Consider the following 23,497-nt stretch of genomic DNA (forward strand, 5'->3'; position numbering starts at 1 on the left):
AACGTCATTCAACAAAGTTAGATTTTGGTTGACACCTTGGAAGGTTGTCACCCTGCAACTTCGAAAGACAGCCCTTATCAAGTACAACAACTCTTCGGAAGACACCATTTGGCTAGGACGTCAAATAAAGGAGTTATTAATTTATTCCACTTAATTTTGCCATTCCGAACACTGTGCATTCCCAGATGATTGAAAATTTTCATATTTAAGCAAAAGGGGTTTGGTTAAAACCATCACAAGTTATCACGATTTTACGAAAAAAAAAGTTGATTCCAGCTTCGATTTCAATGAAACGTTGTAGACATGTTATCCAACGCTTATGTAAGCCATTTTTGTGTATATGGAGCCAGTTTCACTCGATAATTACATTTGAGAAGGGCGTAAGTGTTTTATTTTTTTTTTTTGTAATTCATAATATTAATAAAATATATCTCGAAGCCGTTGCATCGTATCAAAAAGTGGTCAAAGACAAACTTGTAGGAAATTAGACGGAATTTCTGAAAAATACACTGAAAGAAAAAAACACGCAACTTCTATGAGATTTTTAATTTTTTAGTTTAAAAGTCAAATTTCAAGGCGAGCCTAAGATGTTACAAAAAGACTCAAGACTTCGGATAATCAAGTCTGGACTGTACAGGAGTTTCTGCTAGCTTTAGCAAAAAAAAAATTGTCCGAATTTTGTATCATGACGTTAAGCCCTCATTTTAAGACTAAGCAAATTCTAGAACAAGGCTTAAAAAAATCAAAAAAGCGATAAATGAAAATTAAAACAAATCGTTAAACTCCAACTTTTCACAGTGCCACCATCCTCAAAACCCGTGCGAAAAGGACCTCATCTCCCGCATCTGACCACGTTCCTCGTGGTTTTCCCCCCCAACCACGCCAAAGAGAGACAACAACAGTCTCACCACTGTCTTTCCGCATCCACGTGGACTCCACGCGGCAAAAAGTGAGCAGAAGAAATTCTGGCTTCTTTTGCGCAGCATCTCTGTCCTGCTTTTTTCGGTGATGGTGAGAAAACTGCTGTTTTTCGTCTAGCCCTGGCTGGCACGTGTGTGGCTCCCGAATCAGCTGATGGAGCATATGGCTCTCACTCACTCCCGATAATGGTTGAGAGAAAGAGAGAAAGTTGGGGTTTTCCGATAGAAAAGATTGATATTTTTGTTTGGAAAACCCCAACGATATCATTTTTCCGCAAGATTAAACATCTTTGAGGGTGGCACAAATATTGACTTGTTTAAGCTGATTTTGTCAATTATTCTAAGGAATGTTCCTTTTTGAGGGGGAAACCATCCTTGGCCCTTTCAAAACTGGTAGAATTGTGCTTCTCAACTTATAATTCCACAGAACGACAACCCCTGCCCAAAAGGGACAAACAACCCCCCTTTCGAAAAGGATGCACTACAGGCACAAAAAGCAGCCAAGTGCTGTTCATTCAAGTACTGAACTGAAGCATTAAATAATGCTGATGGAAAGTCCACAAACACTTGGAAGAAAGATTGACATTCCCTCCTTTGCACGAGAAACACATCATATTTTCTCATATTCCAGACGACAGCTTGCTCTCGCTGCTGTCGGACGTAAACGCTAGTCTTTACGGGTTTCTTTTTCTCTTTTCCCCCTGTCGGGGCCGTGTTAAAATATTTCGCCATGTCGAAATATCGCCGGAACGCCGTCGTAATCGACTTCAACGTCATGCCGGTGAGACCGGACATCGAGACCGTTACGAAGTTTATCTCTAAGGACCTCAAACTGGACCAACAACGAGTAAAAAACCTTCAACTCAACAATTCCCGCAACCATGTCATCATCGAGCTAGGATCGCCGGAGGAAGCTTCGGACCTAGTCGACCAGCACAACCTCAAACACAAGGTAGGATGCAGGGGCCAAACCTTCCGTATCCCTATTTTTGTGGAGGACAACGCGACTCAAGTTCGCATCCATGACTTGCCGCCACATATGCCTAACGATTTAATCGTCTCCCATCTCGAGGCCTACGGAGAAGTCAAGTCCATTCGGAGAGAGGTCTGGCGGGAGTACTTCCCAGGGATCCCGAATGGAGTTCGAGTTGTCCGGATGGTTTTGAAGAAGCCGATTCCGTCCTTCATTAAGGTGGAGACGGAAATAAGCTACACGAGCTACAACCAACAAGTGAGAACTTGTCGCCATTGTGCAAATCCACTTCATCCCGGGAAGAAGTGCGACGAAGTAAAAAAATCAACTATAGCACCATCACCACTAGCAACAACACCACTATCACCAACACCACCAGTATCAGCAGCAAAAACATCACAACCAACAGAAACAGCAACAACAACAACAACAACATTAACATCACCAACTAAGCCAACGACCTTTGTGCCTCCCAAAAAACCAACAGACAATCCGCTGGAGAGACAGTCCAAACCTATGGATATTTCTGCAGTAGAAGAAGACAACGACGAAAACGAAGAGAAAACCAATGATGAGAACGAAGCAGAACTGGCGAAACAAACAAACAATAGTTATACGAGAAGACGTCGAAAAGGGTACCGCAATCCCTACAAATATTATGATGACCACCACATGTGATTAATCCATCTACTTGTATAATTTATCATCTAATAAAACTATATTTTATATAAAAAAAAAAAAAAAAAAAAAAAATATTCCACCCCTTCTTTTAAGGACGAGCCCTCTCGAAAAGGCAAGTCTCATCTCCACCCACCACAACGCAACGCAACGACGACTAATTGCTTCGATCAACAAGCAGCATAAGCTTTCTGTGGCAGGAGGGAAGTTATGCTGAACGAGAAGGGTGAATAATAAACAGAGTGGTCGAGGGGGTGGACAGCGCAAATAAAAAGGGGGAAAATTGGTTGTCCCTCACGCGAATCGCGTCGTTTTGAAAATGAAGGGTGGGTGAACGAGTGTGTGTGTGTGTTTGGCTACTCTTGAAGGGGGAGTTTTCGTTTTTCTCTCATGCAAAAGGGAGCGTGCATAATGTTAAAAGAGGGTGTTAAAGTCGATGTTGGAATCAGAATTAATTGGAATGAATCGGTTCGTTTGTTTGCGAGCACGGTTTGGAATGTGTTTATTTGTTGTTCTAATTAAGTAATGGAAACTTCAAGTGAACATCATCATTTGACTTCAACCATTTTAAACTATAAAACGACTCTGCCTGATATAAGAAAAAAAGGAATAAAATACTTTTTCTACAAAAACAAAAACAAAAACAAAAACAAAAACAAAAACAAAAACAAAAACAAAAACAAAAACAAAAACAAAAACAAAAACAAAAACAAAAACAAAAACAAAAACAAAAACAAAAACAAAAACAAAAACAAAAACAAAAACAAAAACAAAAACAAAAACAAAAACAAAAACAAAAACAAAAACAAAACCAAAACAAAAACAAAAACAAAAACAAAAACAAAAACAAAAACAAAAACAAAAACAAAAACAAAAACAAAAACAAAAACAAAAACAAAAACAAAAACAAAAACAAAAACAAAAACAAAAACAAAAACAAAAACAAAAACAAAAACAAAAACAAAAACAAAAACAAAAACAAAAACAAAACAAAAACAAAAACAAAAACAAAAACAAAAACAAAAACAAAAACAAAAACAAAAACAAAAACAAAAACAAAAACAAAAACAAAAACAAAAACAAAAACAAAAACAAAAACAAAAACAAAAACAAAAACAAAAACAAAAACAAAAACAAAAACAAAAACAAAAACAAAAACAAAAACAAAAACAAAAACAAAAACAAAAACAAAAACAAAAACAAAAACAAAAACAAAAACAAAAACAAAAACAAAAACAAAAACAAAAAACAAAAACAAAAACAAAAACAAAAACAAAAACAAAAACAAAAACAAAAACAAAAACAAAAACAAAAACAAAAACAAAAACAAACACAAAAACAAAAACAAAAACAAAAACAAAAACAAAAACAAAAACAAAAACAAAAACAAAAACAAAAACAAAAACAAAAACAAAAACAAAAACAAAAACAAAAACAAAAACAAAAACAAAAACAAAAACAAAAACAAAAACAAAAACAAAAACAAAAACAAAAACAAAAACAAAAACAAAAACAAAAACAAAAACAAAAACAAAAACAAAAACAAAAACAAAAACAAAAACAAAAACAAAAACAAAAACAAAAACAAAAACAAAAACAAAAACAAAAACAAAAACAAAAACAAAAACAAAAACAAAAACAAAAACAAAAACAAAAACAAAAACAAAAACAAAAACAAAAACAAAAACAAAAACAAAAACAAAAACAAAAACAAAAACAAAAACAAAAACAAAAACAAAAACAAAAACAAAAACAAAAACAAAAACAAAAACAAAAACAAAAACAAAAACAAAAACAAAAACAAAAACAAAAAAAAAAAAAAAAACAAAAACAAAAAAAAAAACAAAAACAAAAACAAAAACAAAAACAAAAACAAAAACAAAAACAAAAACAAAAACAAAAACAAAAACAAAAACAAAAACAAAAACAAAAACAAAAACAAAAACAAAAACAAAAACAAAAACAAAAACAAAAACAAAAACAAAAACAAAAACAAAAACAAAAACAAAAACAAAAACAAAAACAAAAACAAAAACAAAAACAAAAACAAAAACAAAAACAAAAACAAAAACAAAAACAAAAACAAAAACAAAAACAAAAACAAAAACAAAAACAAAAACAAAAACAAAAACAAAAACAAAAACAAAAACAAAAACAAAAACAAAAAACAAAAACAAAAACAAAAACAAAAACAAAAACAAAAACAAAAACAAAAACAAAAACAAAAACAAAAACAAAAACAAAAACAAAAACAAAAACAAAAACAAAAACAAAAACAAAAACAAAAACAAAAACAAAAACAAAAACAAAAACAAAAACAAAAACAAAAACAAAAACAAAAACAAAAACAAAAACAAAAAAAAAAACAAAAACAAAAACAAAAACAAAAACAAAAACAAAAACAAAAACAAAAACAAAAACAAAAACAAAAACAAAAACAAAAACAAAAACAAAAACAAAAACAAAAACAAAAACAAAAACAAAAACAAAAACAAAAACAAAAACAAAAACAAAAACAAAAACAAAAACAAAAACAAAAACAAAAACAAAAACAAAAACTAAAACAAAAACAAAAACAAAAACAAAAACAAAAACAAAAACAAAAACAAAAACAAAAACAAAAACAACAGAATATTTTTTGAACGAAACATATTTCACAAAATCGATAAGGGAGGCAGGAAATGTGGACATACCGTGCGAAACGCTCCGTTTCAATTGATTATTGTGTGTTATGTATAGGGGGAATCGTAGGGTAAATCATAAATGTATGTAAACATTAGTGATAAAGAAGAGCTGTATAATAATTTGCATCAACTATCTCAGAGATACTGATGCAAACATGCAAGACACGATCACAAAAACAAAAGAGACTGTTCGTTCCTCGATTTGAGCCGATTGAATCTCAAATTGGGAAAAAATATACAGCTAACACACAAAAAACAAGAGCTCTTCCTCCATTCTACAGTGCCACCCCAGAGAAAGATACGCCATTTCAAAAATAAACGAAGAAAATAGCAAATTTATGCTTATCGTTTTATAAATCTGCATGCAAACAAATTATGTCTGCATAATTTTATTATGCAACCATCATTTCGGGACTTGAGGAATCTGCGTTTTGTGTTTGCTTGTTGTTTTTTTTTTTGGACAGGGACAAATCCTCGGATGGCGGTTCTGCCATCCGTTCCGCTGCAATGGAAACAACGTAAAACATTGTCACAGTCCCAGACCATGCCCCAGCACTCTGACGCGATGGCGCAAAAGGAGAGAACCGAAACGAAATTGCATATTTGGATTATGAAATGGGAATGAGATTCCACTTTTGGATCGTAATGTGGCTGAAATGATGTTTTGGATTTGGAAACCAGAGCCTGGGAAAGTGGATTTCTTTTCTGGAGGGAGGGAGCTGAAACAAAAGTGCTGAAAAGGGGGAAATTTGGATGGGAGATTTCTTTTTACGAGCTTTTCACGGATGACATCATGTCATATGTTAGAGAATTCAAAAATGCGTTGTATATTTCTAGTTCAATTTAATGAAAAATATTTGCTGACCATTATATAACAACTCTTGAAGTGAAACAACACTTTCAGCTCAGATCAACAAATGTTTCTATTATTTCCGTAAAACTTATCAACGAGACACTTGAACTTAATCAGCAAAACACTTGAAAGCTATCAACGCGTTTGGTGTTGGCTCAACGCTCAGCTAAGTCAAACTATCACCAAACAGAGCATGGGCAAAAGTGGTTTTCACCCCTCCAACCCTCGTGCCTTATCAAGCGAACAACAAATAATAATAAAACTAAATTCATTATAAAAGTTTTCCAGCTCCAACAGCTCAACAGCAATCCTCACCCCTGACACAATGAAAATAACATCAAATTCCACTGGGTTGGCCCATAAAGTCCCATCAAAATGTTTACCCAATAATCTTGCGAGTCCACCAACGGGGGCAAAAAAAGGAAGAGTTCCAAGTGGAGGGGGCAGTGCTGCCAGCCAGGCCAATTGGCACGCTGCCTTCTTGGGCAAAATTTGGCGCGGACCAAAGGGGAGAAAAATCACGCAAGATTTGTTTGTGGAAGCTTCTGGGTGGGGAAAAAACCCCTTCAGGAAAGTGAGGGTTGCAAGAACTAACAAACAACTTTTATTTTCGTAAAATCGCGCCGGACGAGCGTTTGTTGGAACGAGAAGGAATAAGGAGGTGGAATAAGGAAAGTGATGCTATTTTCGCAATCATTAAATTTTTTAAAATTATTTTGACTATTAATTTGTACTACAAAATTTGAAAAAAAAAATGGCAACACTGAAATGAATAATCTCAAAAGAATTCAATTCTAATTTCATAAAATAAATTAAAGAATTGACAATTTTAAGAGCACCCACCCTAAACCAGCTTCAAAAGCAAAGTATTCTGTAAGCGTGGAGGCTCTTGAGGGTGAGTGGGTGCGGTGCTTTCCGCAATTAAGTGGTCCCACTGATAAGAAACACGCGCCCGGGAAAGCTATGAAGAGCAACAACTAATTTGTACGTGCTACTGTTTTTTCTTCTTCTGAGGGAGCAAACTTTCTTTATTGGCATTTATCAAGAGGGGAAAGGTAGCAATCACTAAATACACACTCTCTCATTCGCGATTGATGAGTGATAAAAGAAGCTTTGTGAACAGAAATCGGAATCAGTATCGAAGAAAGTTTTGACGTGATAAGTTTGCTTTATAATTTTTTAATCGATTTAAAAAAAACCGCACTAAAACTAAAATTTATCAAAAATGTCGAAACTACTGCTGTTTGTTATGGCTTGTTTGATCGTGCCGAGCAGCTTCGGCCAGTTGGAGGTGCAAAAGTGCAAGAAAGGATCCATTCCCACCAAGCTGGTTATCGAGGGCTGCTCCAAAGCTCCCTGCACCATTGTGAACGGGCAGAACTTGAAGTTTAGTGCCGAGTTTATCAATCGTAAGTTGTGTTTTTTACGTTCTTTCAAAGGGCTCTCCAAGGCGTAGTTTAAAATGTCCAGCTATGCGGTCTTCTTCAAGGGTTCTGGAAAATTCAATCGTGTTACTTTAAGTTGCTTGAATGTTGGATCGCACTCTTGACTAACAATCCAAAGGTCGATGGTTCAAATCCCACGGCAAACTCAAAAAAAAGTTTTTAATAGCTATTTGGCATCCTCTGCCCGAAGCATTTCTTGAGATTCAAGATGAGTCCTGTTGGGCTTTAAATCTCCGTGAACAACTCTTTTTTGATTATTTTTTTAAAATTGTCATTTTTGTACAGAGCAGTTAATAATGTTAATGAGTCGTTAGATGTAGCTATATTTTATTTTTGAGATTTTGAATTTTGGCCATGCATTCCCTATATTCGAGATAGCTGTAGGTATTGATGAAAACTATTGAAAAATGGTATATGGGTAATTCTCCGCCAACTCACACAGCAGTTGCCCCGACCCCTCTTCGATTTGCTTGAAACTTTGTCCTAAGGGGTAACTTTTGTTCCTGATCACGAATCTGAGGTCCATTTTTTGATATCTCGTGACGGAGGGGCGGTACGACCCCTTCCATTTTTGAACATGCGAAAAAAGAGGTGGTTTTCAATAATTTGCAGCCTGAAACGGTGATGAGATAGAAATTTGGTGTTAAAGGGACTTTTATGTAAAACTAGACGCCCGATTTGATGGCGTACTCAGAATTCCGAAAAAACGTATTTTTCATCGAAAAAAACACTAAAAATGTTTTAAAAATTCTCCCATTTTCCGTTACTCGACTGTAAAAAATTTTGGAACATGTCATTTTATGGGAAATTCAATGTTCTTTTCGAATCTACATTGACCCAGAAGGATCATTTTTTCATTTAGAACAAAATTTTTCATTTTAAAATTTCGTGTTTTTTCTAACTTTGCAGGGTTATTTTTTAGAGTATAACAATGTTCTACAAAGTTGTAGAGCAGACAATTACAAACATTTTGATATATAAACATAAGGGGTTTGCTTATCAACATCACGAGTTATCGCGATTTTACGAAAAAAAGTTTTGAAAAAGTTGGTCGTCATCGATCATGGCCGTCCATGGTCACCCGCGACAGACACGGACGACGAAACAAAGAGAAACGCAAATAGTAACCTATTCAAAACTTTTTTTCGTAAAATCGCTCGATTATGTAAATAAATTTTGAAATAAAATGTAGGGCATGCGTATTTTCATTTATTGAACTGCCATTTTTTTAATATTCGACTTAAAAAGTTAAAAAGTTTTCGCAGATTAGTTTCAATTTATTCAATTTCCTATCAAAGCAAGATTTAACAATCTTTTCCATCAAAAATGAGTGAAATAATTTGATTTTATGCGTGACATTTGACACATTATTATTTTTTTTTATTGTTTTCATCTCCTATTTCAAAATTTCAATTTTAAATCAAAAGTCAAAAATAATACAAAAACAATTTTTTATACAAAATTAAAACACAAACAAAAAAGTAGTATTTTTTTAAACTTTCACGGGAATCATTCAACCAAATAATCAAAAATCGTTAAAATTTAATAAGACTGTAAAATTAATAATAGTTGATTTCATAGCTTTCATTTTATTTTCAATAAAACAAAGCATGATTCTTTTGACTTCTGTTGAAACTATACTTTCAAATAAAATAGCAACAAGTAAGTTTCTAAAAACACTGAAAAATCTGAACAATTCTTTAAATGGTTCATATCAAGCTTTTTAATTGAAAAGTAATGAATTTTACTTAAATAGTCTGTGTGGATAAAATATTTATCATGTTGTTATTTTGAAAAATAAACATGATTTGATAAAATTCATAAAATCAAAAATCACTAACCTTATGTTAGTAATTGAACAAGGGTATTCACTCACGTAATTCTACAGTAGTCCATAAGATTATGTTTATACCTGAGCAGTTCTCTAGGATTTCGGTCATTCGATTTTTTTTTTGTATTTTTTAATCCGACTGAAACTTTTTTGGTGCCTTCGGTATGCTCAAAGAAGCCATTTTGCATCATTAGTTTGTCCATATAATTTTCCATACCAATTTGGCAGCTGTCCATACAAAAATGATGTTTGAAAATTCAAAAATCTGTATCTTTTGAAGGAATTTTTTGATCGATTTCGTGTCTTCGGCCAAGTTGTAGGTATGGATACGGACTACACTGAGAAAAAATGATACACGGTAAAAAAAATTTGGTGATTTTTTTATTTAATTTTTTATCACTAAAACTTGATTTGCAAAAAAACACTATTTTTATTTTTGTTTATTTTTTGATATGTTTTAGAGGACATAAAATGCCAACTTTTCAGAAGTTTCCAGGTTGTGCAAAAAATCTTTGAGCGAGTTATGAATTTTTTAATCAATACTAATTTTTTCACAAAATCGAAAGTCCGAAGAAGCAAAATATAGAAAATTTTCTCAGCTTCTTAAAAATATTTTTTCCAAAAGTGTGCACAAATTTAAAAAAATGAAAAACTGCGACTATTTTCAAATAAGTCACCTAAATATGGATTTAACTTGAAAACGGTGCACCTTATCAAAATTTTACTAAAGTACTTTTCGATTGCAAATTTGATTTTACATCGAAAAATGAAGTTGAAAAATTTTTGCGACCAATATTTAGATTTTTTGAAAAAATCAGTATTGATTAAAAAATTCATAACTCGCTCAAAGTTTTTTTGCACAACCTGAAAATTTCTGAAAAGTTGGCATTTTATGTCCTCTAAAACATATCAAAAAAAAATAAATAAAAATAGTGTTTTTTTGCAAATCAATTTTAAGTGATAAAAAGTTAAATAAAAAATCACCAAATTTTTTTTACCGTGTATCATTTTTTTCAGTGTAGTCCATACCCATACCTACAACTTTGCCGAAGACACGAAATTGATCAATAAATTCCTTCAAAAGATACAGATTTTTGAATTTTCAAACATCATTTTTGTATGGACAGCTGGCAAATTTGTATGGAAAATTATATGGCCAAACTAGTGATGCAAAATGGCTTCTTTGGGCATACCGAAGGCACCAAAAAAGTTTCAGTCGGATTAAAAAATACAAAAATTAAAATTGAAGAAAAAAGACTGATTTCGTAGAGAATTGCTCACCTATTTGTGTTAGATAAATCATTTTGAGAAAAATAATTACAGTTTCACACAAACATGAAATTTCACGGGATCTCGCGAAAAAAAAAATCACGGAAAAAAAACCCTAATGATTACTTAGAAACTGCCCATTAATAGTATTTATTTTGTGAAAAAGAGTTTTCTCACTGTTATCTAATAATCCAACTTAGTTAAACTCGAGATTTTTTCGCTTCTCTTTATAAAATAATTTAAATTATTAAGAATCAAGAGATCGTTTTTAGAGAGCCTTACATATTTATGTTAGACATTTTTAATTGTTGAGCAAAGTGTTTAAGTGTGAATATTTTTTTTAAAGAGAGCTGAATTTTGTAAAAGGTTCGAATCCAAGAGTTCGATATCGAACATCGGAACCAATAGTTTCAAAGCTAGTTTAAAAAGTTTTTTCAAAAAGGAATATAATAGGAAATTTCTTTAACTTTTTTAATTTCTGTAAAAGTGCTTTTCTTTTGCGGAGTATTTTTTGCAAATATTCTCCTTAAAATGTCTTTCTGTATAAACTTTGCAATTTTAACAAAATTTCGTTTGACATTATTTTGTTTCAAATATCTGTTTTTGAATCATATCTCCGGCACCAGCTTTCGCACCATCTTTAACTCTAGCGCAAAAGCTTTCTTTTAGTCCCTTAAAAAATATCAAAAAGTTTCAAAAAACCTAAAATACATATTTTAGGAGGCAACTTTTAATGATAAAAAGTCCAATAAAAAATTAGGAAACACTACTTTGCGTGTACCGATTTTTCTAAGGGCCTACAATACAGCCAACAATTTTGATGATGACAACAAATCGATCTGGAAATGCTTCCCAAGATACAAATATTCGAATATTGACATGCCCAAACCACAAAAAAAAAAATGTTCGAAAAAATTAATGACAATAGTGTAAACTAATTTTTACATAAAGAATCCATAGACAACATTTTATCCAAATAAGGAAAAAAGGAAAGTCGATTGCTCCTGATCGCATAAATCTCCCATATGCATTTTCATCACTTTTGAATTGGTGATGCAGTTTGGTTCAAATTTGTTAAAATAGTGAAATTTATTTTGCATCTAAGCCGTTGCAAAAGCATAAAAATTAAAAAAAAACGCCATGATTTCAAAATTTTCATGAATAAAGGATTTTTTAGTGAATTATACGCCTGGCCAGTTTTTTTTTTTTTTTTTGCAATTATGAGTTTCCAAAGTATCTAAGTATCGCCGAAAATTTTATTTTTTTATTATTGAATATTACGCCCATTTAAAATGTAAGTATAGATTAAAAAAAAATCAAAATGTTTTTTTCGAAAAGATCGGAAAATTTCACAAATGTTTCATGTTTTAACATTGAAAATCGGACCATTAGTTGCTGAGATATCGACATTAGAAAATGGTGGGCTGTTCGGGTGAGACCTAGAAAACTTCAAATTTTCGTGTTTCTTTATGTTTAAGCCGCTGTGTCTCAGCAACCAGAGGTCCAATAATCAATGTCTCTTAGACAATTTTATAGCAAATTTTCTGAACTCTTCAAAAAAATATTTTCGGAAATGGTCACTCATGGTCATTATTTTTAAAAATCGAAAAACTGCAACTTTTTCGCTAAAATCAAACTTTTGGTGGCTTTATCTTGAAAACAGAACCTTTTATCAAAAATTCTGTAAAGTACTTTTCGATTGGAAATTCAATTTAACATTAAAAAATTACGTCAGATTTGTTTTTGCATGAAATTTCGATTTTTTTCAAAAATCACTATTTTTTCAAAAATTCATAACTCGGCGGCAGATTTTTTGACCATGTTTCTCTATGGCTCAAAAGTTGCGGGTTTTTGTCCCCTAAAACATATCAAAAATGTCGAAAATAAAAAAATACGTATTTTGGGAAATTGAGTTTTTATGAAAATAATAATAATTAAAAAATCGGCTTTTTTCCGTGTGCCTATTTTTTTCTCAATAGTCCTCACCAATACCTACAACTTTGCCGAAGACACCAAGTTGATCAGAAAATTCATTCAAAAGTTACAGATATTCGAATATTTACGTACCATTTTTGTATGGACAGCTGCCAAAATTGTATGGAGACTTGTATGGGTGAACCAATGACACAAAATAGCTTATTTGATCATAGGGAAGGCTCCCACAAAGATTGAGTCAAATCAAAAATTACAAATAAAATCCGTTTCTGGTTTTGGTAAAGAATTGCTCAACTGCAAAAATACTGTTATGAAGTTTTCACTTCACTGAAACAACGCCCTTTTACACTTTCCAGCCACTGCCACCAACACACTGAAAGCCAAAGTGATCCCCCGGCTTGCTGGACTCACCATCCCGTACGAGCTTCCGAAGGAGCACCAGGACGGCTGCCAGAAGCTGAACAACGCCAAGTGTCCGCTGGAGGCCAACCAGCGCATCGAGGCGTCCGGCGACGTCCCGGTGGAATCGCCGGTGAGCAACGTCAAGATTAACATCGAGTTCCAGCTGCACGCGGACTCGGGCATCGCCGTCTGCTTCAAGATCGACGCCAAGGTTGTTAATAAATAAGCAATGATCAGCTGTGAACTATTTTTAATTTTAACTCTTATAGTTTAGAATGTTACTATTTTTATTTTTACCTATTGATTTTCAACAATTAAAGTTTTGTAAGCTTTTTTCAACAATTACGTTCTTCTCCAATTTTCACCCAAAAAAAGATTGAGGTCAAATGGCAACAAGACAGGACAAGACGTGGGTCGTCGTCTAGCGCACAAACCGATAAAAATCGCTCGTCTTCTTGGGGTGCGCAGGGCAATTGTCTGGCTGTCGGACCGTTTTTCTTTTCCTGGCTCTAATTAGAAAAGTGCCATAAAACGATTAATCTGAAAGAAATTGCGCTTCTTCTCCTCCATCACGGACGGACGGACCTCGGGAAAAAAGGACAAGAAACTAGACAACCAACCAAGGCATCTGGGGTTGGGGCAAACAGATACCATAAAGTAGGGTCATTGCGACTCTCGTGAAGGAGGAAAAATAAGTCCACAATGTTTCCGAGTGCGACAAAACACACAGAAAGAAAGAAAAACTACACTTTGGGAGGAAGAGTGATAAAAACCGTAAATGGTTGTGATTGGGGAGGCGAGAAAAGAGGATCCAACGTCCTGATGGGAGAAAAGTCTTTGGACGAAAGTCGGTCCATCGTGGTGCTGATCTTATCAATTTAACGATATGAAACAAAATTGTTTTATGTTAGTTGATGCGAGCGCAAATAGTCGCCGTACGGCGAATGTCAGACTATTTTCATCTGCTGGGTGGTGATGGTTGACTCTATTTTCTGATCCTCTGGCAATATTAACAACTTCTTTTCCGTCCGCATTTCTGCGTAGTTTTATGTTTGTTCAGTTTATCAAGGCATCTTTGCCGCTGGGGAGTTGATGCCAGAAAGAAAAAAATGTGTGCTATCAAATTAAACTGTTTGATTTTATTGCTTTGCAAACTATTTAACTTGTAGAATGATATTGATTTTATTTCAAACCCTGAAAAGAATTATTTTTATTCTTACACAGATTATCTTAGTAAAAAATCTGTAATCTTATTTTCTGTAACAAAGATTCATGGTTTCTGGAAATTTTGAGCCCTTATGAAATTTTACTTACACATTCAAAAGGTTTATCATGTAATTTGGTTTAATTAAAAATTATTATTTTGTCACATATTCTTCAACAACATCATCTGCAATAAACAAATCATTATCCAACAATGTTTAATTAACGCACTTAAATAAATAAATGCAAAAACAAACAAAACTTCAGAGTATCATTTTGGTATGAAATTGATGATAAATTATATTGATAAATTATTTTCTAGGTAATTTTGCAACTCTTTACATCAGTTGATTTACTCGATTCATTTAGCACCCGCAAACTCTGTTCCAAACTTTGAATTAATCAGCTGTAGAAAGGTAGTTTATATCTCAGGTTAATGAAATGAAATTATGATTAAACTTGCATTAAAGTATTTGAAAAGCATTTTACAAGTTATGCTATATTACCACTACCAACCACTGAAAGGTAGAAATTATTGTTTTTAATTGAGGAACAAAAAATATTGTTAGTGAGATATGTATTTATTATTATTATTATTATTTTTATCAAAAACAATTAAGTTCAATTGTAGAAAATTAGTGAAATTATTATACAAATGATTATGTTTCAATATAATTCAATAAAACCGATTTTAAGTTAAATGCTTATGAGTAACTTTTACTAAATTTATTTTCTGTTGTAAAAAATTCTATGCAATCACAGATTATAAGGTTTTATTCGAATGAATAATGTAACTATTCGTCTAGTTTTTTGATGGTATGCTTTAGGCTCTGAAAAACACGTTTTGCCAATAATTGAACAACAACCAAAACGTTTCCAAAACAAAATTATCTTTTTAAAAAAATATTCTATATAATAACCACAAAAATCATGCTGAAAGCTCCTTGTAGACAAAATAAAAAACCTTCTTTGAATGGTTTTGAAATTACTCAAAATGTTAGTCAGTTACAAATTAAATCATTAAAAAATGCTAAACTTAGAGTACTTATTATAGCGTTGGTTTCAACCAATATTTATCAATGCATTCAGATTGAAGTAAAAAGTTTTTTAACTATAATATACCAGTTTCTGCTCAATATTTGCTAAGATATTCGCAATTTATAAAAAGCGTATTTGTTTAAAATCCTGAATTTAAATCACCTTTTGAAAAATGTCCTGAAGACTCATTTATTTATTTATTTATTTATTAAAAATATAAGTTTTTTGAACTAAATGAAGTTCCAATTCTTTTTAAACGATGCAATGTCATACACGGAGGTTACAAATGTTAATAAATGACAAGAAGAGAACTAGGCGTCATCTAACCTAAGGCACTCTCCAGGATCCCTTCGATAGATTGGCTGCGCTAGGGTCTGATTATGATCTGATTAGAAACGATGCAATGTCATACACGTTAAAAATAAGGTGTGAATTTAAATGGTGTAAAATTGAGTGGTTAAAAATGACCTCTTTTATGACCTCTTCAATTTAGACTCAAATAGTGAAAAAACACTAAAATAGTGGTAAACTTAAACAATTTTAGAGGTAAAATTACATTTTTTTTCTGACATAAAAGATGTACCAATTACCATGATATTTTAACTTTAGAAAGGCAACTCTCTCAGAAAGCAGCTTTTTTGAATTATTTTTTTGTATTTTTTAATTTGCCTTAAAATTGGTAGGGACCATCGTGATGACTTAAAAAGTACATAAAAGTTTCCATGAAAATTTTACAGCTATTTGTAAAAATTGTATCTATTTATTTTAGAATTCGCATCCTGAGAATGGAATGACTGATGAAAATTAAGTTTATTTTGCAAAGTTTTTTAGATTTTTTTTGAACTTTTCAAAACAATATTTTCAAATTTGGACAACCAGGGGCACTTTTAGAAAACCATGAAAATTTACAGAAATGTCACAAAAATTAAATATAGGTTGATTTACCTCGAAAGCGATGTTTATCAAAACTTCTGTGAAAGACTAATGAAGTAAAGTTTGTTTCGATTTTTTCAAAACAATATTAATTTTCAGGGCTCAAATGTTGTCGTATACCAGCGATTCTCAACGGGGGTACCGGGCCTACTTGATTTACATGGCAGGGGGTACCGGCCTAGAAGAAGGTTGAGAATCGCTGTCGTATACGATTCTTAAAAAAAAATCAAAATATTCAAAATATTGAAAATCGTGTTTTATCGCAAGTTGATTTTTTGTGTAAAAATATGAAATTAAAAATGGGTTATTTTTTCAGAGTGTAGTCCAGACCCGATTATCCGAAGGCCTTGGCAAAATTTCACGTCGGATAATCGAATCATGAAAAAAAATTCGTTGTGTTATTTTTTATTTATGAGCTTAGTTATGACACCTTAACTACTTTAAAGTTATTTGGAATTTTTAAATCTAATTTGGTGGCCAAAATGGTGGTGATAAAAAAAATCTTTTATTGATTTTATAGCAGGGTGACTTTTTCCCGACTTTTTTCAGACTTTTCAGAATGCTCAAATAATATGCATTTATTATCTTAAGAATGATTTCAAACAAAAAACTTTTTAAAAGAACAGTCAATATTACCCACAAAAAAAAATCTCAATAAATTAAAAAAAAATCTAAAAAAAGCAAATTTAGGGAAAAAACACTTAACAACAGATTAAAAAAAAAACAACAAAAATGGAATTTTATTATTATGATTCAGAGTAGAAACACGAACAATTAGTATTTGAAAAAATAATCGAAAGTTCAACATTGTTCCATGTTATTTTTTTAATTGGCCTTCGTTTCAACTGAAAATGACAAAAAGTTAAAGATAACTGAACTTAAAATTTCGATCCTATTTTTTTTAATGTTCATCATCACTTTAAATGAAAAAATGATTAAAACATACTGTTATTATTCATTCAAAGGATTTAGAAAAATGTCAAGGGATTCATAAATTTATTTATCATGATTTTTTTAATTGTTTTTTTTTAGTCAATGTTAATTTATCTAGTGGCCAGTACTTAACTGTTTTTTTAATGAAAATTAAGTTTGATATGATTTTATGTTTTATTTTAAGCAAAATGTTTGAAGAGACATTTTTTTTAACAATTTTTAAATAACTCAAAATTTTCTGGATTATTTTTTTTTGCAATTTAAATATTTTCGTTATGTTTTCAAAACGTAAAAAAAAAATTCAATTTTGGATTTTATGCAATATTTAAATTTTTCGAAAACTGAAAATCAAGCTTTATCTGTGGCATCTATGGTAGATAAGTTACCCATACTCACAAAAAAAAAGTTCAAGATCAAAATTTGGAAAAAAATATATTATAAATTACTAAATGAATTTAGTTAAACAATTAAAAATAATTTACCAAAAAATACCATTGCCAAACTCAAGTTGGAATCTGTATTCAAATATTCAATTATGTGACAAAATGAAATAGAATCATTACTCTTAGCTAGCCATTAGGCTCTATTTTTATATTAGTTTTTCATTAACTTTACCTCTTGTTTGATGAACAAAAATTAATAGCGTTCATTTGATTCATAAAAAATATTATGAAAATCTGTGTCAAAGACACCAATATTCATTAGAATTTTGAAAGGCTTTTCTATACTCAAGTATATTCAAATAGTGAAAAGAACCTTAAATTTAAAGTAAATTACTAAAGCAGAAATGAGTGAATTCAATTTGAAAATTGTACAAAATATTACAAAATTATTCAAGAGTTAAAAAATAATTTTCAAACAAGTTTGCTCAGAATTCCCGATTTTTCCCGACTTTTTGACAAAAAATCATAAATTCCCGACTTTTTCCCGATTTTTGGCGGATTTTGGCGGATTCCCTTCTTTTTCCCGACTTTCCCGATTTCCCAACTTGAGTGGCCACCCTGTTTTATAGGCAATCAACCATTCAAATTTGACTAAAATGGGGTCGCAGAACTCGAATTTGATGTTAAATGCAAAAAATAAAAAAATACGAAAAAAATGATTCGTGATTCGTTTATCAGAACTCCGAAACTTCGGATAATCGATGCTTCGGATAATCTTGTGAGGACTGTATGCCTATTTTCCCGATTTTCCCTTAAATATACCTTTGCCGAAGATACAAAATTCTATTTAGATAACATTTTTTTATGGACAGCTATAAAATTTTTATGGACATTTGAATGGACGCAAAAAGGCTACTTTGGACATAGGGAATAACTCAAAACATATTTATCAACTTTTGAAACTGTAAAAATCAGTGCAGTTACATTTTATCAACACAAATTTCAATCAACTTCAACTTTTAATATGCTAGATTTCATCAATATTATTTCAGGATAACTTTCACACCAAACTCATTTCATGAGCTTCCATCAAGTTGCCATCACCTCAAACTGATTCAATTAACCTGCCTTCAGTTCCTCACTGTCACTATTCAAAGGCACCTCTAGCTTAAAAACTATTTGCAGAGTCCAATCCAGTCGAAACTACAAAGAACCCCAGATAAGTGACCTCTTCCACAAAACCCACCCCCGAAAAAAAAACACCGAAAAGCACTCTGTCCGGCAAAGAACCAGGCACTCTTCCCTCAGGCCATATCCATCACTCCCATTTTCCGAGTAGCTTTTCCAGCTTGTGTCCCCGAACCGGATTCAATTTTGTTTTTTGGCAAAACCACAACACCAATTAATAACAGGTCACACACAGCTCTCCGGGCTTCGAGCCATCACTAATTTATTTGTGGCTTTTTGTCGTCCGGTCCGGTGTCCAGTCTCCGATACGGCTTGCATGCCAGGGCCAAGTTTCCGCTCAACGTGACTTCGAGTGCAAGTGTTCTTTTTTTTTGGGAGGCGTCGTTCCTGTTTCTCCCCGGGGTGGGATTCCGGAGCTCGGTAGAGAAAGTGCTCGGGAGGCTTGAAAATTTGATTAAAAACATAAATAACCATGATATTTATTTGACTTGATTGTCGGCCAAAGTCTTGGAGTCGCTCGGAAACTCCTAGTCATGGTTCGAAGAGGGGAAAGAGAGATTTGAAACCGCAGACCTCCCTCGGAGGACACTCTTCGTGCTGGGAGGAAAAGCTACAAAGGACACATGGAAATCTTTCCCTTCAACGGGACACACAAAGACCGCAACCCCGGGACTGGATTAGAGGGAAAAGTCTTCTCTGGGAGTTTATTGGTTTGTGTAAGCCGAAAGAATCAAATTAAATTACACTTCTCTCCTCACGCTGGGTTTGGTTGGGCTTTCGGTGCTGGCGCTGTTGGTTGCATGCAGCAGGATCTTCTTCCGGGCGGTTGACCTCCCGAGTGCCGGAATTAAACTTTCAGGGCGGAGCAGGGAGCACAGAGTTGTGTGAACTTTTCTGTTCAACTTGCTTAATGTTTTGAAAAAAAAATACAGAAAATATCAATTTTGTAACATTAGGATTTTGAACAACAAAAGTTTAAATAAAATAATGGTCTAATCTTCAGTTTCAGCAATCCAAACAGTCAACCTTCCCCTCTCCCTGTCAAGCAAAATGTCCCCGAATACGCTTCTGGTAGAAACCGAATCCGAGTTTCGCAAGTCCTCGGAGAAAAGGGCAAAAGTCATACGAGTAAACCGCAAACATTAAATATAAAGTTTCATGGATTTGAGACCACACGAGCCACCATCCAGCAGCAACTCGACCAACAACAACTGGAGCATTGTGTTTCGCTAAAGAACTCTGCAGCAGTCCAACTGTAATCGTACACAATTACAGAGAGACTCGGTGGAACTGTGGGTTTTGCTGGAATGTGGCTGCAGCATCGTATAGAACTGCAACCCCAAGCACAATGACTCATGAAGCCATGATCTATTGTATTCCTAGGGTTGGGTTTCGGTAAGCTTGGGTCTCTGGACCAAATCCACAAAACTGCTCTCAGAAGCAGCAGGCTGACCACAAAAATTCTCAACAATGCATTTTTGGGATGCAAGGGGTAAGTTGGTCCTTACCAGTGCAACTACCAGGAAAAGTTCCAACATCGTCAAATTAACCCTGCTGTACCGTTGGAAAATCGTGGTTTGTAATTTCGACCAATGTGAGTAGGATTTTTCTATTCAGTTTCGTCCTGCAGAGTGTTTGCTTTGGACATTCCTGCCATACCAGTCGTTGGCGTTGCAGGGGAAAAAAGAACTACTCGGCATTATTCTCCGGTTACACATTCCTTTCATGCCGCAAGTCAACAATTGTACATTTTTGGAGCTAAGCGGAAAATGCCTTGCCAACGTGACCTCGTTGCTAGTGTGGTGTTTTTGTCCCCTCCCATTTTTCTTTTGATTTCCAGTGCTGAAGCTGTTACTCGGTTTAGATAACACACTGTAAATTTGGCACACATATTTTTTAAATTTTATGTTAAAAAATAAAAAAACACTAAAATGAATAGATATTTGATTTTCTTGTAAATGTTGATGATTAGAAAACGATAGCTACAACTTCAATGTCAAATAATTGTAGCAAATACAAAGAGGTAATTATTGATGTGGATGTTATTTGGATCCTAAAACTAAGCTTAAATATGTTATTCTTGTTCACAACGCTAAAGCTTATTTTTCTAAAAATTTACCCTTTGAACAACCGCAAACGATTTAAAATAGATTTTTAAATCAATTTAAAAATAATTAATTTATCGGCCCTTCTTGACAGAAAACGTCTTTCTTGACAGCTCGTTCCAAAGGGACCATAGCATTTATCCAGCGAAAAAATGTAATAAAAATTTACAAAGGGGATTCCAAAACTGTTTTGGGATTTTTTGAAATGACTGACTTACTTATTTGGCCCGATTAAGATGCATCAAAAGTAAGCAGTAAGATTATTTTCCAGTTTTGTTAGGGTGGTCCTGGTTCTTAAATTTTGTTGAAAACTTGTCATTAAAAAAATATATCTCAATGTAAAAGAAAGCAACTTCTGAGCACATCCTCTTTCAAATGCAGCCAACAATAATCCTGCGAGAATTATTGATATGTTTTGGGGGATTACCCTTAATCAAATCTTAAAATCTCACATCATTGTCAGATTAATCGAAAACATGAAAAAAAAATCCTTTTAAGAGAAAAACCCAAATTTCTAATCAAAATGACTATACATTGTTTGTCATTTTTTGGACGAAGTTTTCAAAAATTGTTCATTCATTTAAATGACAAAAATATTTCATGAAGGACGATACCCTTTGAAAACTTTGCAATGAAATTTTCATTAAACTTAGATCAACTCGTATCAATCAAATTAGACAAAATAATCACAGTTGCAAAGATTTTGAAAAAGGTCGCTTCAAAAATTAAATATATATTTTTTCATTTGCTAAATTATTCTAAATGCATTTATACGTCGGCAAAATTATAATTTTTTTAATGTATTTTTTAAAGTCGATGAAATTTTTTCCATGTTTTTTTAAGTCGAAAAAAACTCATTTGAAAATATTTTTTATAAATGAAAGGATATACACAAAAAGTTAAAAATTACACACATTTATAAATCACATTTAAAAAAAAATAAATAACAATATTCATTATATTAAAAGTATGTGAGGCTACATACCAGCTACCAATTGTCTAATCATCTATGATTAGACAATTGGTAGCTGGTATGTAGCCTCACATACTTTTAATATAATGAATATTGTTATTTATTTTTTTTTAAATGTGATTTATAAATGTATGTAATTTTAAACTTTTTGTGTATATCCTTTCATTTATAAAAAATATTTTCAAATGAGTTTTTTTCGACTTTAAAAAACATGGAAAAAATTTCATCGACTTTAAAAAATACATTTAAAAAATTATAATTTTGCCGACGTATAAATGCATTCAGAATAATTTAGCAAATGAAAAAAAATATATATAATTTTTGAAGCGACCTTTTTCAAAATCTTTGCAACTGTGATTATTTTGTCTAATTTGATTGATACGAGTATTAACAACAATAGTCATTTTTAATTCAACTAATTAACATGAATTGGTGAATGAATGTTGAAAAAATAAACCTGAGCGATAATAAATTACTCAACAAATGGAAAGCGGGTAAAAACACTTAAAAAAGTAATTGAAATACCTGCTGCACACTTCCGTGGTTTTTTGTTTTTTTAAAGTCCTACAGTCATGCCCCGGTTTTGCACGCATCGGTTTTGCACTGCCCCGGTTTTGATTCGTTCAGCTGCTTCGGTTAATCACGGCCCAGTGCTTAACTGAAGCACAGAGCTTATGGGATTTCGGCTATATAGGAGACATTGGCTATAATCATACTAACGCCAAACATTATAGTGTTTTGGAATCGGGATGATCTAAGCTATCGTTTGCACTTATAATTACATGATTTTTTTTGCAAAATAACTCAAAATTATTGTTATTACAATATGGGTATCAAATGATCGGAATTTTTCATACATTTCTAATGTAATATTTTGTTTTGCAAATAATAAATATTTCACAAAACTACGTATTTTTTACTATATAGGTTCCAAACGATTGGGATTTTTTCATACATTTCGAAAGTTATAACACATTTTTTTGAAAATAATGAAACTTTTCTCAAAACGACGCATTTTTGAAAAAAAAATACTCAAAATTTATTTTTTTGCAATATGAGTTATTAAATTATCGGATTTTTTTTATACGTTTGGAATGTAATAACACTTTTTTTAAATACTAAAAAAAAACTTCGTTATTTCTAAAAAAAATACTCCAAATTTCAGTTTTTTCCAATATGGGTATCAAATGATTCGAATTTTTCATACAAATACAAATATAGTATTATTTTTTGAAAATACTAAAAATTTTCACGAAACTACATATTTTCCAAGAAAAAACAATCAAAATTACTGTTTTTTCCCCAATATGAATATTTTCATACACTTCGAAAGCTGTAACACATTTTTTTTGAAAATACTCAAATTTTTCACAAAACTACATGTTTTCAAAAAAATGCTCAAAATTTCAGTTTTTCACAATATGGGATGATCGAGATATTTTATAAAAAAAAACGAAAGCTTTAAAAAATTTTTAGATGCTCAAAATTTTCACAAAACTACGTATTTTCTAAAAAATACTCAAAATTTCAAAGGTTTAAAATTTATAATATTCGAAATGTCTGAAAAAATTCCAATCAATTGCTACCCAATTGAAACTTTGAGTGTATTTTTTTCTTTAATACGTAGTTTTGTGAAAATTTTGAGTATTTTCTAAAAGGTTGTTATTCGATTTGAAATGCATGAAAAATTCATTGCAAAAAACTGAAATGTTGAGTATGTTTTCAAAAATACGTAGTTTTGTGTCAAACTC

General features: G+C 32.2%; 2 protein-coding genes across 2 annotated transcripts; both read left to right on the forward strand.

Moving 5' to 3' along the window:
• Nucleotides 1-1,650: 1,650 nt before the first annotated feature.
• On the forward strand, nt 1,651-2,332 carry LOC120422034 (uncharacterized). The gene is made up of 3 exons (XM_039585360.1): nt 1,651-1,872; nt 1,918-2,151; nt 2,273-2,332. The coding sequence occupies exons 1-3, from the start codon at nt 1,651-1,653 to the stop codon at nt 2,330-2,332; spliced, it is 516 nt and encodes a 171-aa protein (XP_039441294.1).
• Nucleotides 2,333-7,230: 4,898 nt separating this feature from the next.
• LOC120422041 (NPC intracellular cholesterol transporter 2-like) lies at nt 7,231-13,574 on the forward strand. The gene is made up of 2 exons (XM_039585366.2): nt 7,231-7,517; nt 12,945-13,574. The coding sequence occupies exons 1-2, from the start codon at nt 7,334-7,336 to the stop codon at nt 13,214-13,216; spliced, it is 456 nt and encodes a 151-aa protein (XP_039441300.1). The 5' UTR covers nt 7,231-7,333; the 3' UTR covers nt 13,217-13,574.
• The last annotated feature ends 9,923 nt before the right edge of the window (nt 13,575-23,497 follow it).

This window comes from Culex pipiens, chromosome 2, assembly GCF_016801865.2.
Source record: "Culex pipiens pallens isolate TS chromosome 2, TS_CPP_V2, whole genome shotgun sequence".
NCBI classification, from domain to species: domain Eukaryota; kingdom Metazoa; phylum Arthropoda; class Insecta; order Diptera; family Culicidae; genus Culex; species Culex pipiens.